Source organism: Macaca thibetana, chromosome 3 (genome assembly GCF_024542745.1).
Source record: "Macaca thibetana thibetana isolate TM-01 chromosome 3, ASM2454274v1, whole genome shotgun sequence".
Taxonomy (NCBI): Eukaryota; Metazoa; Chordata; class Mammalia; order Primates; family Cercopithecidae; genus Macaca; species Macaca thibetana.
The window spans coordinates 182,705,465-182,719,799 of NC_065580.1; the positions used below are offsets into that span (position 1 = coordinate 182,705,465).

Consider the following 14,335-nt stretch of genomic DNA (forward strand, 5'->3'; position numbering starts at 1 on the left):
CAGTACCCTAATTGGATCTGCAAAGTCCCCCCTATCATATAAGGGTAACATAATCATGAGTGTGAAATCCATCATTTTCATAATCTTGCTCACACTCAAGGAGAGGGGTCGGTTACAATGGCACAAACAGAAGGTTTTGTGCTAAAAGAATTCATAGATGTTAAATTATTCCTTTCTAGTATCACAAAGTGCTAAAAGTCAAAGGACATAAAGTATGAATGTTCTATATTGTTAACACTAAACCAATGTTAACTAATAATTATGATATATTATGGAGTATTTATATTATTATTTAACATTTAAAGTCTTCAGCCCTTCTCTTGATCCCTTCTATGCTATTAAATCAGAGTAAGCTCAACTGGAGAATAAAAAATGCACTGTTCCCCATACTAAGCTCCTTAGTTATGTATATGGAATGATCTGATGTCTAAGTTCAAGTCTTGGGGAAAGGATACCCATAACCTAGTAACCATTGTGGGAGAGAGCAGTAGAAGGAAATAAACACAACACAGTTTGACTCAGGATAGCCTTTCAACTTCCCTACAATACCATGCCAGGGTACCACTGCTGCTGCTGCCTGAGGTGAGTTTTTGTGGAGCTCTTATAGGACACAGTAGGAATTCCCCAGTTACCCATGAAAATTGAAATACTATTATTTCCATCAAGGGTCTTATCCAAAATGAAATTGAGTCTTTGCTTGATGACCTGTGGGCTTTCCTGGAATGTGCAGGTATATACCTGTAAAGGCTAAAGTTGCAAATTTACAAGTTTCAAGGATAATAGGAAGGATGCAGTAAAGGGTTTCCATGCCTAGCAACTTTCTAGAGCTTCAGGAGAACTTCTCAGTCTACCTAGCTGATACCATCCAACCTATGATTTGATTCCCTTTTGTTAAAGGCAGAAGGACCCAGTCTAACAGTTCACAAGACTAAACAGACAGATGATCACAAGGTAGACCAGATATTTCAGTCATGGTGAATTATACCATTACAAATAAAATTTGTTTTTTAGATGGAAGAACACACATTCCCAGAGCAGCAAGAAAAAAGTATTTTTAGTAGCAGGCTTGATGCTTTGTTTGAGGGTAGACACTTAAAAGGGGCTAAAATATTAGAATCTGTAAAGTCCTCTCTGAGGCAGAAAGTTTTAAGTCTCAAAGGAGGAACTATAACTCTTGAACATAGACATCATATTTGCATAGAAATAAATTTTTCTTTACAAAGAAACATCCCCATGAGGTTTTCTACCCTTGCCAATAACTGACAGCCTATAGTTAATTATGGTCTTAGATGTGAGTAAAGAAAAACACCAATTGGTTTGTCCATACTAATATGATTCATTCACACTTCAATCTAAACTTTGCTGTGAGCTCAATCTAAGTGCTATCTCTTCTTAATAAGAGGAGAGCATGAATACCTTAAAAGGAATTAAGTAGCATAATTTATCCTTAGTGTACACATACTTTTATGTGCATTCTGCAAAATTTCTTTATTTTAGGTGGATGAAATTCTTGAAATGGGTTTATTTTATACCGTAGATAAATTTTTCAGATACACTAGAAATACATAGAGTAACAGACTTCTCTTTCATCTCCTTCCCCAGCTGGGGAGCACTTCCAGGAATGATAATTTGAGCTTTGTTCCATATATATTACTTTGACAGTATAAATAAAAAGAGCATCATTTTTTAGTTCAGATAACTTGGACTTGAGTTCTGGTTCTGCCGTTAACTTCCTGCAAGCTCTTCAGAAGTCATTTAATATCTCTGTTTCTTTTTCTGTAATATTTAAATTAATAATGATGATACCCCCTTTATGTATCTAAGAGGTGTGTTGTGAGCAAAAATAACTTAGAGTAGGCAAAAGTGTTTTGTAAATTACACTGCGCTCTACAGTGATAAGTTGATAAATTGATACAATAACAGAAACAGAAACATGTCATCAAACTATGTGAGAGCTTTTTGTCAAGAATGTTGAAGTTTTCTTCATTGTAACTAGTACATAACTTCTTTGAGTTTTTTTTTTAAGATGGGATCTCACTGTGTTGCCCAGGCTGGAGTGCAGTGACATGATTACAGCTCACTGTAGCCTTGAACTCCTCCTACCTCAATCTACAGATACATGCTACCATGCCAGGCTAATTAAAAGAAAAAAAAAACTGTGGAGATGGGATCTCACTTTGTCACCCAGGCTAGTCTCAAACTCCTGGCCTCAAGCAATCCTCCCGCCTTGGCCTACCAAAGTGCTGGGATTATAAGCATGACCCACCATGCCACCAGCCTGAATTTTTGAAAGAAGTGAATGTTTAGATTTGTTTCTGTTATATCTGAACCGCTTTAGCATAATGTCCTCATTATCCTAGTTTTCTATGATTTCATTCTTTCTACCAATTTTTATAGCACTATAGTTCTCTGAAACCTAATGTTTATGGATTTCTTCGTCCTTAGAAAGGAGACATCATAGACATTATCTGCAAAACACCAATGGGGATGTGGACGGGAATGTTGAACAATAAAGTGGGAAACTTCAAATTCATTTATGTGGATGTCATCTCAGAAGAGGAAGCAGCCCCCAAGAAAATAAAGGCAAACCGAAGGAGTAACAATGAAAAATCCAAGACTCTGCAGGAGTTCCTAGAGAGGATTCATCTTCAGGTGAGCAAATCTATGTCCTGTTTGCTTTTGGCGGCATGTAAATGGAAAAATTGAAGGGAGTGGATCAGTATTTGTGTTACAAGACTTAGAAGCAAAGGAAAGCCTGTTTTCCTAGAAGAGCTCTTATTTCTCCTTTATGACATGTTTTTATGCAAGGACAAGTCTTGATCTAATATCCCTTGGACTATACCTTAATAGTATTTAGCAGTGACAATAGAGATGAACGTTGAGAAAATGCAATGAACAATGAAAAATATCTAGGAGAATAAAAGGCCCTAATAAAATGTCTAAATGAGAATGGTAAAGAGAATATAAGGAATAAAGTAAGTCTAAAAAAGTGAAAGGAAAAATGAAAAGAGAAATGTATTTTCTACAAAGCAGAGGTCAAAATCAAGTTGAGAGAAGATAACTGAATGTAATTATTTTTAAAATAATTTGAGGGAAACGGTGATCATCAAGCCCCATAATGATTGTGTTAAGGAAACTGTGTTGTCTGTATTTATAACCCAATTATTATTTTCTTGTTATATTACCAAATATCTTTTGAAATATCTACCTTGTTAAATGGTGTGTACATATAATACATCTAGTATCAATCAATTTACAGTTTTGCAATCCATTTCTAAAATTAACTGAGAAGTACTTCGATAGTTTTCAAAATTCATCAAGACAATAGTCAATTACACTTTTCTTAATTGTTTTTTTCTGAATTATCTAGTTATGTTCCTGTCTGTACACACAGTATCTAAGCCTTCTTATATTACTATTGGTGCACCTCAAATGGGATATTCCTATGAGAATGTACGGGTTAGCGCCTTGCCTCTGCCATCTTGTTTGTTCTGTGACCTGTGAGAAAACCAAAGTCTAAGAGACTGAAATGACTTCCCCAAGAACCCGCAGTTAAATGGTTATATGTCAGAACAGGAATTTGTGTTTCTTTATTCTAATTCAGTGCTAAGAATATACTTTTCTAAAGAAAGAATTGTCACTCTTCTTGCTTTTCTTCCCTGTTTTTTTTTTTTTTTTTTTTTTTTGTTAAAAAGGGCTAGTCATAAGTTCTTCCTGATTACTTAAAACTTTTAGACTTCCTCTTATTCTATTTTAGTAATTAAAATAAGGATATTGAAATTAGATCAAGTAAAATGAGGGAGGAATCTGAGGAAGTTGAAAAAGCACTCAACTTCATTTAATATTTTTATTTTGTTCGAGAGGATAGAAGTTTCAAAATAGGCCGGTTGCGGTGGCTCACGCCTGTAATCCCAGCACTTTGGGAGGCCGAGGCGGGCGGATCCCGAGGTCAGGAGATCAAGACCATCCTGGCTAACACGGTGAAACCCCATCTCTACTAAAAATACAAAAAATTAGCCGGGCGTGGTGGCGGCGCCTGTAGTCCCAGCTACTCGGAGGCTGAGGCAGGAGAATGGCGTGAACCCGGAGGCGGAGCTTGCAGTGAGCCGAGATCGCACCACTGCACTCCAGCCTGGGCGACAAAGGGAGACTCCGTCTCAAAAAAAAAAAAAAAAAAGAAGTTTCACAATAACATATAGACTTTGAAATCAGAAACCTATGAATTTTAAACTAATATATATTGATTCCAATGATGAACAAAATATACACGCTGAGAAAACAATTCTTGCCCCAACTACAGTGCTTCTATGCTTAGTAAAAGTTTTCAATTAAGTAGAAAGTCTTGAATTCCTTTGGTTTATATAATGCCTTTCAACCAAAATGCTACACCCACTTTTTTGTACAGAATTACATCTGTTTCAAACTCATTTTTTAACCTACCCCAAGAACATTTTGAGAGCAGATGCTTTTGCAATCATGAAAACAAGAAGAGATGTAGATTCTGAAATATAACTGTAGCATGCTACTCTGCTAGAGGCATTTTATTGACAGACTTAAAGCAATGCTAGTTCTGCCAATTCAGTTAGTTGAGAAGTGAAAAATTTCCAAATGGGATGCATGATCCAACTATTTAATTGATCCATGATTTGGAATTGTATAGCTTAAGGTAATTAATTCCTCTTTACATTTGGCCTTCCAAAAGGCGAGAATTACACAACACAACCATTGAAGAGCCCTGGAGTTCATATGTCAAAAACGAATACAAGTGAAGTTAAGCGAAAGTTGTATTGGCACCTTTGGTTCCTATATGCATCTCTATACTTTCTTTAAATCTAAAGAGAACTAGAAATAAAATATTTGAATCTAATTTGCATTATATTTTTTGTCCCACAGGAATATACCTCAACACTTTTGCTCAATGGTTATGAGACTCTAGAAGATTTAAAGGATATAAAAGAGAGTCACCTCATTGAATTAAATATTGAAAACCCAGACGACAGAAGAAGGTTACTATCAGCCGCTGAAAACTTCCTCGAAGAAGAAAGTAAGTGTGCACACCTACTCTTCTCCCCAGCTGATAATCACAGTTTAGTGTAAATAGTATAATCATGAGAAACAAAGCCCCCGTTTTATTTACTGAGATCATGAAAGCATGCTTTCCCATAAAATGAGTATTTCCATGTACGTTTGAAAACAATAACTATGGTCAAATATATAATTAGGAAAAGGAACTTATTTCCTTATTGGACTCAAGAAATGAAAGGACTTTTCTGGCTACCTCATTTCCATTCTGCAAAGGTATTAATTTACATGCAAGTGGATGTCTGCATTCCCAAAGACTGAGGGAGTTAGGGACAAGTATTTAGGAACAGCATAAGCCATTAGTGAGAAACGTCACACATGGCTTCTGTAAAACAGCGCAGAGCATGGCTTTAAGATAATGAGCCTTCATGCCACACAGGAAAATTCATTTCATTACCACATAGTCACATCTTGTACATGTTTATAGTACTCTTTCAAAATGTTCTAATAGCTTGCAAAAATATTCCGCACTCACTTTTATTGTATGAGATGGTTCTCTGTATTTGTAAGTATTAACTGAAGATGAAATGATCATGGAGATTTACAGAACACTGTCTACACCAACCAGGCTTGTAACGATAGAATAGCTTTCATTTTTTATAATTATCCATCCAGATTGCCTTTCCTGCCAAATCTGGTCAGGTCCCCAAACACTGAATTTAGGGTGCGCCAGACTCCGCAAGGAGTATTTTGTGAGCAACCAAATGGGGAAAGTCTAACTTTAAAGATGAAAAGGAACTTAGATGATCAAATCCAGCCTTCTCTATCAAAAAATACAACTACTAGAAATAATTATTAGTATTAATATTATTAGTTTTTGAGATGGTGTCTAAATCCGCTGTCCAGGTTGGAGTGCAGTGGCATGATCTCGGCTCATTACAACCTCCGCCTCCAGGGTTCAAGCGATTCTCATGCCTCAGCCTCCAAGTAGCTGAGATTATAGGCATGCCACCACACCCGGCTAATTTTTGTATTTTTAGTGGAGATGGGGTTTCACCATATTGGCCAGCCTGGTCTCGAACTTTTGACCTCAAGTGATCCTCCCACCTCGGCCTCCCAAAGTGCTGGCATTACAAGCATGAGCCACCACACCCAGTAGTAAAAATAATACTAGAAATTATTAACTACATTTTTTAAAACATGTGTGCTCTGAGCAAGACTCTGGGCCAGGGTCTTTCCTGATTATTCTCTTGAGTACTTACCCCAGATCTTTGAGTTAGACAGTACCGCCCTCATTTTTATGATGAGAAATTGAGACAGTAAGTAACTTGTCTAAAAACACTCCCTTAGTGAAGTGTAGAGTTGGGATTCCAACCCAGTGTATGTGCTGCTATGTTATACTTTCTAACACTACAAGTAACAGCCCAGATGGAGAGTGAGGAGGGAGGAAAGCATTCTTTAGGGACCAGACCTCCTAATTGTCCTTTTGTGGGTTATTCTATACTGTCTCTCATAAGTCCCACAAAATTGAGGCAGAGCACATGTTTCCTATACACTGGCTTTTTATCTAGTGAAAAGTAGTTTACTTTTTAAGAAATTGTTTTTTACTTTATTCTTATCATCCTTTTCCAAGAGCTTTCACAGACATAACTAATTTGACATCAGCAGGACTGATTTTATCATCAGGCTTAGGTTATCACATGCTTTCTTTGAAGTGTGGGGCTGGGAGATGGAAAAGAGAGGGAGATGTGGTCACAGAGGCAGACAAAGTTCAAACTTCAGAAAGTAGCCAATTTAATCAATATTTCAAGTCAAGACAAAACTGATCAGTATAAACAGATATAGTAAGTTCTTTCAGGCAAAGGAGTCAGTTTCCTTCACATCTTGTCATTTTAAGACATGGATCCTCACTAAACAATGTTTGGCTTAGAAATAGATTCTATAGAGTTTTATTATGGACAATGTCCAGTGTCATCGCCAATATTCTCCAAGATGATTTGGCCATGAAGTACAGGGAGGAGAAGAGTATTTTTTGAACGGTTGTAAATAATTGCTTTTCTTCCATAATAGCACACATCTAGGTATTTTACTCAATTTACAGATGAGGAAAAAATTGGGAGATGAATTTCAAAGAAGTCAAACAGCTAGATGAGTGCAGAGATGGAGACTGAATCAAAGGGAGTCTGCTATAAACTCCTCCACATGTGCAAATTGGCCAATAGGAGAGCAATGAATATTTGAAAATTGAAGTTTTCTGCTACTTCACCAATTGTCTCTAGGGCTTTAGTTCAGTTTTCTATATCAGAAAGTGAAAGATGAGAGGCTACCATGGCTGCCTGTCAACAGGGTTTGTGGAGAGAAGGGGCTGGGAACCTGGGCAAGCAGCACTTTCAGCAATGACCAGCGTCCCCAGGGACCCATAGAGGGAAGATGGGTTCAGTGCCAAAGGCTTGCATCCCTTAATTTTTTCATTCCACCTCACTCATCACCTGTCTCCTTTCTATGCTAACAAAAGAACAATTATTCATAGATGGTAAAATTATTTATAGAGCTGGTGTAATTAAAAAAAAAAAAAAGAAACACCTGACACAAAATTCTTCCGTTGCAAGATAAGAAGATGAAAATCCAGTAGCTAAGTGGCTTTTTCAAGCTCACAAATCCATAATTCAGTCTCTTACATCTATTAGAAACATGTTCTGCCCATATCCTGGTCTCTGAAAACAAAACATAGTGTCTCCAAAGCATTAAATGGTTTTTGATATTTGATATATATTTGATATAAAAAGGACATGTCCCAGAAGTTATTCCCCTGCATAAAACTTTAGAAAATGATACATGAAGGTCACTAGAAGTTGATTACTTAATGACAGCCCGTAAGGTACAAACATACACACAGCCAAATTCTGGGAGATGAAAAATGGAAAAAAAAAATACAGATTCAACCAGTGCTTCTTGTCAACACACTACCCTGAGATTTTTCTTATTTTAATCTTACGGTTTAGAGTAGTATTAGAATATACATGTCAAAAAGATGCATATTGCATGTTAGGCTATTCTGACTGAAAGCTATTTATCTTATATGAAACTGCTTTGCTCAAGAAATAAAGAAGAATGACTTCCATTTGTTGATAAGATGGCGAGTTCTGATGATTTGGCACCATGATGGCTGCATGCTTATTTTTATCTATTTTCTACTCTGTGAATCATATCTCCTACAACCATGCTAAAGATTAAACGCACGACCTTCCTGTACCTTGAATGATAAAGACCTTGAGTATATGGTTATATAAAACTGAGACAGTTAAAAACAAATGCATGTCACGTTGAAGGTTAAAAATAGTTTGCTTTTTTTTTTTTTTAAGAGTAGGGCATGTAAATTTTCTAAGATATTATGGATGCATTTTATTTTGATCAGTGAATGATGTCAGTTTGAGGAATCGCAATAAATTCCTAGTTTGGTGTTTCATTGTTTGTTAAATTGAGAACATAAAAGGATCTGCTTTGCTAATCATTCAATATAAAAGTTGAGCAAAATGGCCACATATCATGAGGATAAGAGCTAAAATTTTGAGATAATGTAGAAAAGACAACAAGTCCTATGTGAGACTTAAATATATCTAGAAGGACCAAGAAGATGGGGTACAAAACATGGGGGAAAAACAAAAAAAACAAAAAAAAAAAACAAAAAAAAAAAACAGACTTCTAAGATTTAAAGCAAGCATTTTTCCTTTTCTCGTCTTAGCCCAAGATAGATAGCATTGTACCCACTTTGACCTTGAAAATGTAAACTGGATTATACTTTTTTTTTTGTATTATACTTTAAGTTCTGGGATACCTGTGCGGAACGTGGAAGTTTGTTACACAGGTATACACATGCCATGGTGGTTTGCTACACCCATCAACCCTTCATCTACATTAGGTATTCCTCCTAATGCTATCCCTGCTCTAGCCCCCCAGCCCCTGACAAGTCATGGTGTGTGATGTTTCCCTCCTTGTGTCCATATGTTCTCATTGTTCAACTCCCACTTATGAGTGAGAACATATGGTGTCTGATTTTCTGTTCCTGTGTTAGTTTGCTGAGAATGATGGTTTCCAGCTTCATCCATGTCCCTGCAAGGGACATGCACTCTTCCTTTTTAATGGCTGCATAGTATTCCATGGTGCATATGTGCCAGATTTTCTTTATCCAGTCTGTCATTGATGGGCATTTGGTTTTCTGTTCCTGTGTTAGTTTGCTGAGAATGATGGTTTCCAGCTTCATCCATGTCCCTGCAAAGGACATGAACTCTTCCTTTTTAATGGCTGCATAGTATTCCATGGTGCATATGTGCCAGATTTTCTTTATCCAGTCTGTCATTGATGGGCATTTGGGTTGATACCAAATATTTGCTATTGTGAACAGTGCTGCAATAAACATACGTGTGCATGTGTCTTTATAGTAGAACGATTTATAATCCTTTGGGTATATACCCAGTAATGGGATTGCTGGGTCAAATGGTATTTCGGTGCTAGATCCCTGAGGAATCGCCACACTATCTTCCACAATGGTTGAAGTAATTTATATTCCCACTAAGAAAAGCATTCCTATTTCTCCACATCCTCTCCAGCATTTGTTGTTTCCTGACTTTTTAATGATCACCATTCTAACGGGTGTGAGATGGTATCTAGGTCACTGTTTGGCGGGAAGTAAAGATGCTTCTCCAACAAGCTGATACAAGGGCTGGCATGTGGTGTTAGCACTGATCACAGGATTACCTCTGGAGGAGGATAACTACCCCTGGGATTCTGCTGTCCCAGCAAGACCAGCATAGATATTTGGAACTTGCTCCTGTGTTGCATTAGAACTGAGAGGAATTAGGTCATCGGTTCCCTCAACTGGGAATCTAGATAAGGTTATAAGGAGAAGAAAAACTGGGGTGAGATGCAGCTCTTGAAGGGACAAGAGAGCAGGATCTGTTTACTTTGTGCATATTTGGGTTTTTCTATTTGTCATCTGAATTTAAAAATGTTTCATTTACTTTGGGAGTAAATATTCCCAAATAAAAAAGAGAACAGAGAATGTGTGTGGGGTGTGTGTGTGTGTGTGTGTGTGTGTGTGTGTGTGTTGTTCCATAAACACAATCTTCAAGGCCCCTTTGTCTTACTCTGAAGTGCCTCTTTAGAATAATAAGATGGTTTACTGTTGTTTATAGTAAACATCTTTTCTTTATTCTGCACTTGTTCCTCATTTTCCACATTTAGAAGCACTTCGATGTGTCTTAAAATTGTGTCTATGAGAATGTGTACTATTGTCCTTGGGGAAAATGGGTGATGGAAATACCTTGTTTGCTCTAGATTACAGGGATAATTAAATTTAAAATTGAAAAAAAATGTAACAGAATAAGCAAACTTTACGGAATCTATATACAATGCATTTGAGGTACCTGCAAACTCTGGTTGCAGTGCCAAATGAGGAGGAAGGGGAAAGGGTGGGTTGTGTGCCAGAACTTTGATACCAGCTGTGGTCACAGCAGCCCCTCATTGCTCAAGCATCCCCAGTTGTGCCTTCCTGCCTGCCTGCCTGCCTGCCCAAATCGATGCAGGGCAAATGGCGGGCCGCAGCCAGGAGCCTGGAACACGAGCTGTCAGCAGGGGAGATTTGTAGTTATGCCAAGCAGCAGTCCAGCAGTTGGCCTAACAGTGTGCCAGCATAGCCTGGTGCCCTAGCCCCTGACATGTGTACCTGGAGTTTCCAACCCACTTGCCATATGATTTGCATCTAGATTCAAGAAATATACAGCTTTGAAGAAAAGCTATGCTACCTGTCCACAGAAAGTAGAGAAAGCATGCAGGCATTTTACTTGTATGTATTTAATATCTACAGTCATAGTTGTTCGCCCTCATGCAATTTAATTTCTTCAGATTTCTTTTTAATTTTACCTCTAAACTTTCATTTGTGATGGATGCCATATTCTATATCACACAAAAAAACTATAAAATGAAGCCTAAGGGTTCTCACTTTTCTACCAGAAAATTTCCAATGAAAAGTGTTCACAGATTTTTCACTTTAGTCACATAAGTACCTCTCTAATGCCTGTATGTAAAGAGCACTCCTATACCTGTGTTTATATTGCATTGTGATTGTATACTACACATAGCATTGTAATGATTACCCTGGCCAAACAAGACCGAATCTTCTATTACCATGTGCTTTCCCCAAGCCCCTAGTCCTGTGATTTGCATTAGTGGATGGTTAACAAATGCACATAAAATGGGTAAATGATGAATGAGGAGGTCAAAAGATCCCCAAATAGTTAAGTCAGTCTTCTATTATTATAAAGATAAAGTTGCCTGCAATCCCACCTCACACATACAGGTATTTGTAATAAGCAGATCGGTATTCGGGTATGTTGTCAAGATTTAGTTTATGAATATGCTAACCATGCATGTGTGCATGCGTGTGTGCAAGAGTGTAAATAAGTACATTTTTGGAAGGTAATAACGTAAAACACAATCAAAGTTTAAAATATGCACACTTTCATATCCAGAAATTCCAGTTCTAAGTATTTGTTCTACTAAAGTCAAGATACAAACGCATAAAAATACTAGCTAAAAATCTAGTAGTTTGGGGTAAAAACTAAAAACAATAGGGACTTCCATCAATAATTAACCTGTTAAATAAATTAAGATATACCCAAACAATAAAGTAGTTTTGAAGGTGTTATGTTAGGAAAATGATACAGCATGCTGTTTACTGATACTAAAGTTTTTCAAAAACATGTTAAATGTGAAAGCAAATTGTAGACCAATAATATGCAGAGTAATCCTATTTTTGTCAAAAATAATAATTTTAGACATAATGAAATTAGATTAGTTTTTTACCATATCTATATAGGGAAGGCAAAATTTTATCTCTACCCTCTTAGACTTTTTACAACAGCTGAAAATTAAATTGACATAAGACAGACCAACAGAAGAAAAATCACACAAATTTATTTAACACAAATTTCATGTGGCAAGGGAGCTGTCATAGGAAATGAAGACCCAAAGATGCAGTTAGAGTTGAACACTTGTTTACTGAAGTAGAAAAAGAGTAACAAGTTGTGAAAATGTGGCAAGTCACAGAAGCTTGAAATAGGCTAGCTAATTGGGTGGAGTGGTAGAAAGATAAGGGCTTGTCTAACATTGCTTGTTTGTACAGATTTCCCTCTGCCTCAACTTCCTGTCCCCAAGGATAGGAATGATACTTTCCTTCTGGTAGAGGGAAAGTGGCTTTCACATGGAAATGTCATCTGCCTTTAAGTAGCAGAAGGAAAGTCAGACTGGGCATGGTGGCTTATGCCTGTAATCCCAGAACTCTGGGAGGCTGAGGCAGGAGGATTGCTTGAGCCCAAGAGTTCAAGACCAGTCTGGGCAACCTAGCCAGACGCTATTTCTCTCTCTCTTAAAAATAAAAAAAAAAAGGAAAGTCAGAGTGATATTCTTGCACCTGCTCTCTTCAAGTGTCTTCAACTCAAAATAGTCAATATGCCAGAGCAGCGTATTTTGGGGTAATATGTTCTTAACTCCTTCATCAAGTAAATGGGTTTAATTAACCTGTAAGAAATATGAACTTGACTTTCCAAGGCCCCTAATTAAATAATGTGTGACAGTTTTAAATGTTATTTGGTCATTACCAAAATAGTCAGTACAATATGACAACTTTAACTGAGGAGGATAAATATTTCCTGGGACCAAAGCCCTCCGTAGGGTGTGTGGTTGGGGAGAGGAGCAGTCTAAAGAGATTGCCCAGGTAGGTGTTGAGTTACGGTGATCTTGAGTGAGTATGCCTCGGCCCCTGCTGAAGTACCTAGCACAGTGGAAGTGGAGACTGCCCTGGCTGAGAGCGAAAAGATCTATTTCCAGGTACACATCTCGTTAGAAGCTAGGCTCCAAAAAGAGATAGGCAAGAGCAGGGGAAGTCATTTCAACTCCATATCCTCTCATGGCCTCAGGGGAACAGAAGCAATGGATTGTTTTCCTATGAATGGAATCCTATTTTTCATTTGTTGTTCTGTTTCCAAAAGGTGGGTTAGTATTCAAGTGAAATGAACACCAGATAGTCACTGTTATTAGGAGAATTAAAGTGTTCAGGTAACTTAAGAATGTGCTTTAGATGAAATGAAAAATAACTGAGAGACATGCCGTGTTGTCCACTAAATTTTCCTCCATGGATAATGTGGACAAATAAATATAGCCATAGTTACCTGAACAGTAGCTGGGTTTTCATTTGAGTGACTCCAGTGAGGTTAAAACATGAGGTTGAGGTTTTCAGTCATCCTGGGATGTGTGTCACTGGGTTTTCCCTCTTTGGAGATGGCCCCAGGAAAGAGAAAAACAGGAGGATGACTGATGGAGCTTAGAGGTATTCTCATTTGAATTTTAACAAAATTCCTGTTTTGCTCTTCTTTAGTTCTAATTTTCTTTAATTCATCTAAATATCATTGTGTTTATTAAAAAATTATTTATTGAGAAATTCCTTTAGCCAGGAATTTTCCTATGCCCTCAAGATGGCATAATTTTATAGTACTTGGCTCAAAGAAAGAGAGGCTTCAAAACTAAGGCAAGCAAAATGGTAAAGACAAAGTCTGGATGATTTGGGCAAAGAAATCTGGGAGTCAAGCAAAATTTAGTTTTCATAAAAGTTGAATCTTTAACTTTTTAATATGTAAAGGTGGGGCAGATTTCTCTTCTTAGAATAGGATTTTTTCCCAGAATAAGGATCCAGTTTTATTTCCTTAAAACTATCTTCACTTTTAGTATAATTGAGATTGCCTTTCTTAATTAATTAAATGTCACAACTCCAATATAATTATTTTGTGAATAATTATATTAGCTGTCTTCTGTTTTCATCACCAGGCCACCCTTTCTTTTTTCAACATTGATACCTATCTTAAAATGTTTTTTCATGGGCTTTTTACAATTCTGTAACAATTTTGGTAGGAAATAAATTATTTTAATATGCAAATTAGCTCTCCATGATAAAATATTTCCTAAATAATGTTTTAATATTATCTTTTTATTTTTATTACATAGAGTACAGAATTATACAGCTTTCTGGAGTTCCTATTATGCCTGCTGTCAACTGGCAGCAATAAGAAAGACCCTTTTTCAAATTATTTAATAATGCTTCAGTGTATTTTAATTTAGATATGTTTGGCCTTTAAGATATTTACAAACCATTTGGGAGCTTTATTGAAAAATTATACCATTTTAATTCTTTCATTAAAAAGCAATGTGGATGACCTTAGAAATAGAGGGGAAATTAACAAATTTGAACACTTTTGTTTGTAAA

General features: G+C 36.8%; 1 protein-coding gene across 2 annotated transcripts in view; it reads left to right on the plus strand.

The window, feature by feature from the left end:
• The window catches only part of SAMSN1 (SAM domain, SH3 domain and nuclear localization signals 1), a 176,375-nt gene that overhangs the window by 157,628 nt on the left and 4,412 nt on the right, over positions 1 to 14,335 (plus strand). For both annotated transcript variants that reach the window (XM_050782360.1, XM_050782361.1), the window contains 2 exons: positions 2,446 to 2,652; positions 4,894 to 5,044. In XM_050782360.1, the coding sequence (XP_050638317.1) occupies positions 2,446 to 2,652; positions 4,894 to 5,044 (358 nt within the window). The remainder of the gene's footprint in view (positions 1 to 2,445; positions 2,653 to 4,893; positions 5,045 to 14,335) is intronic.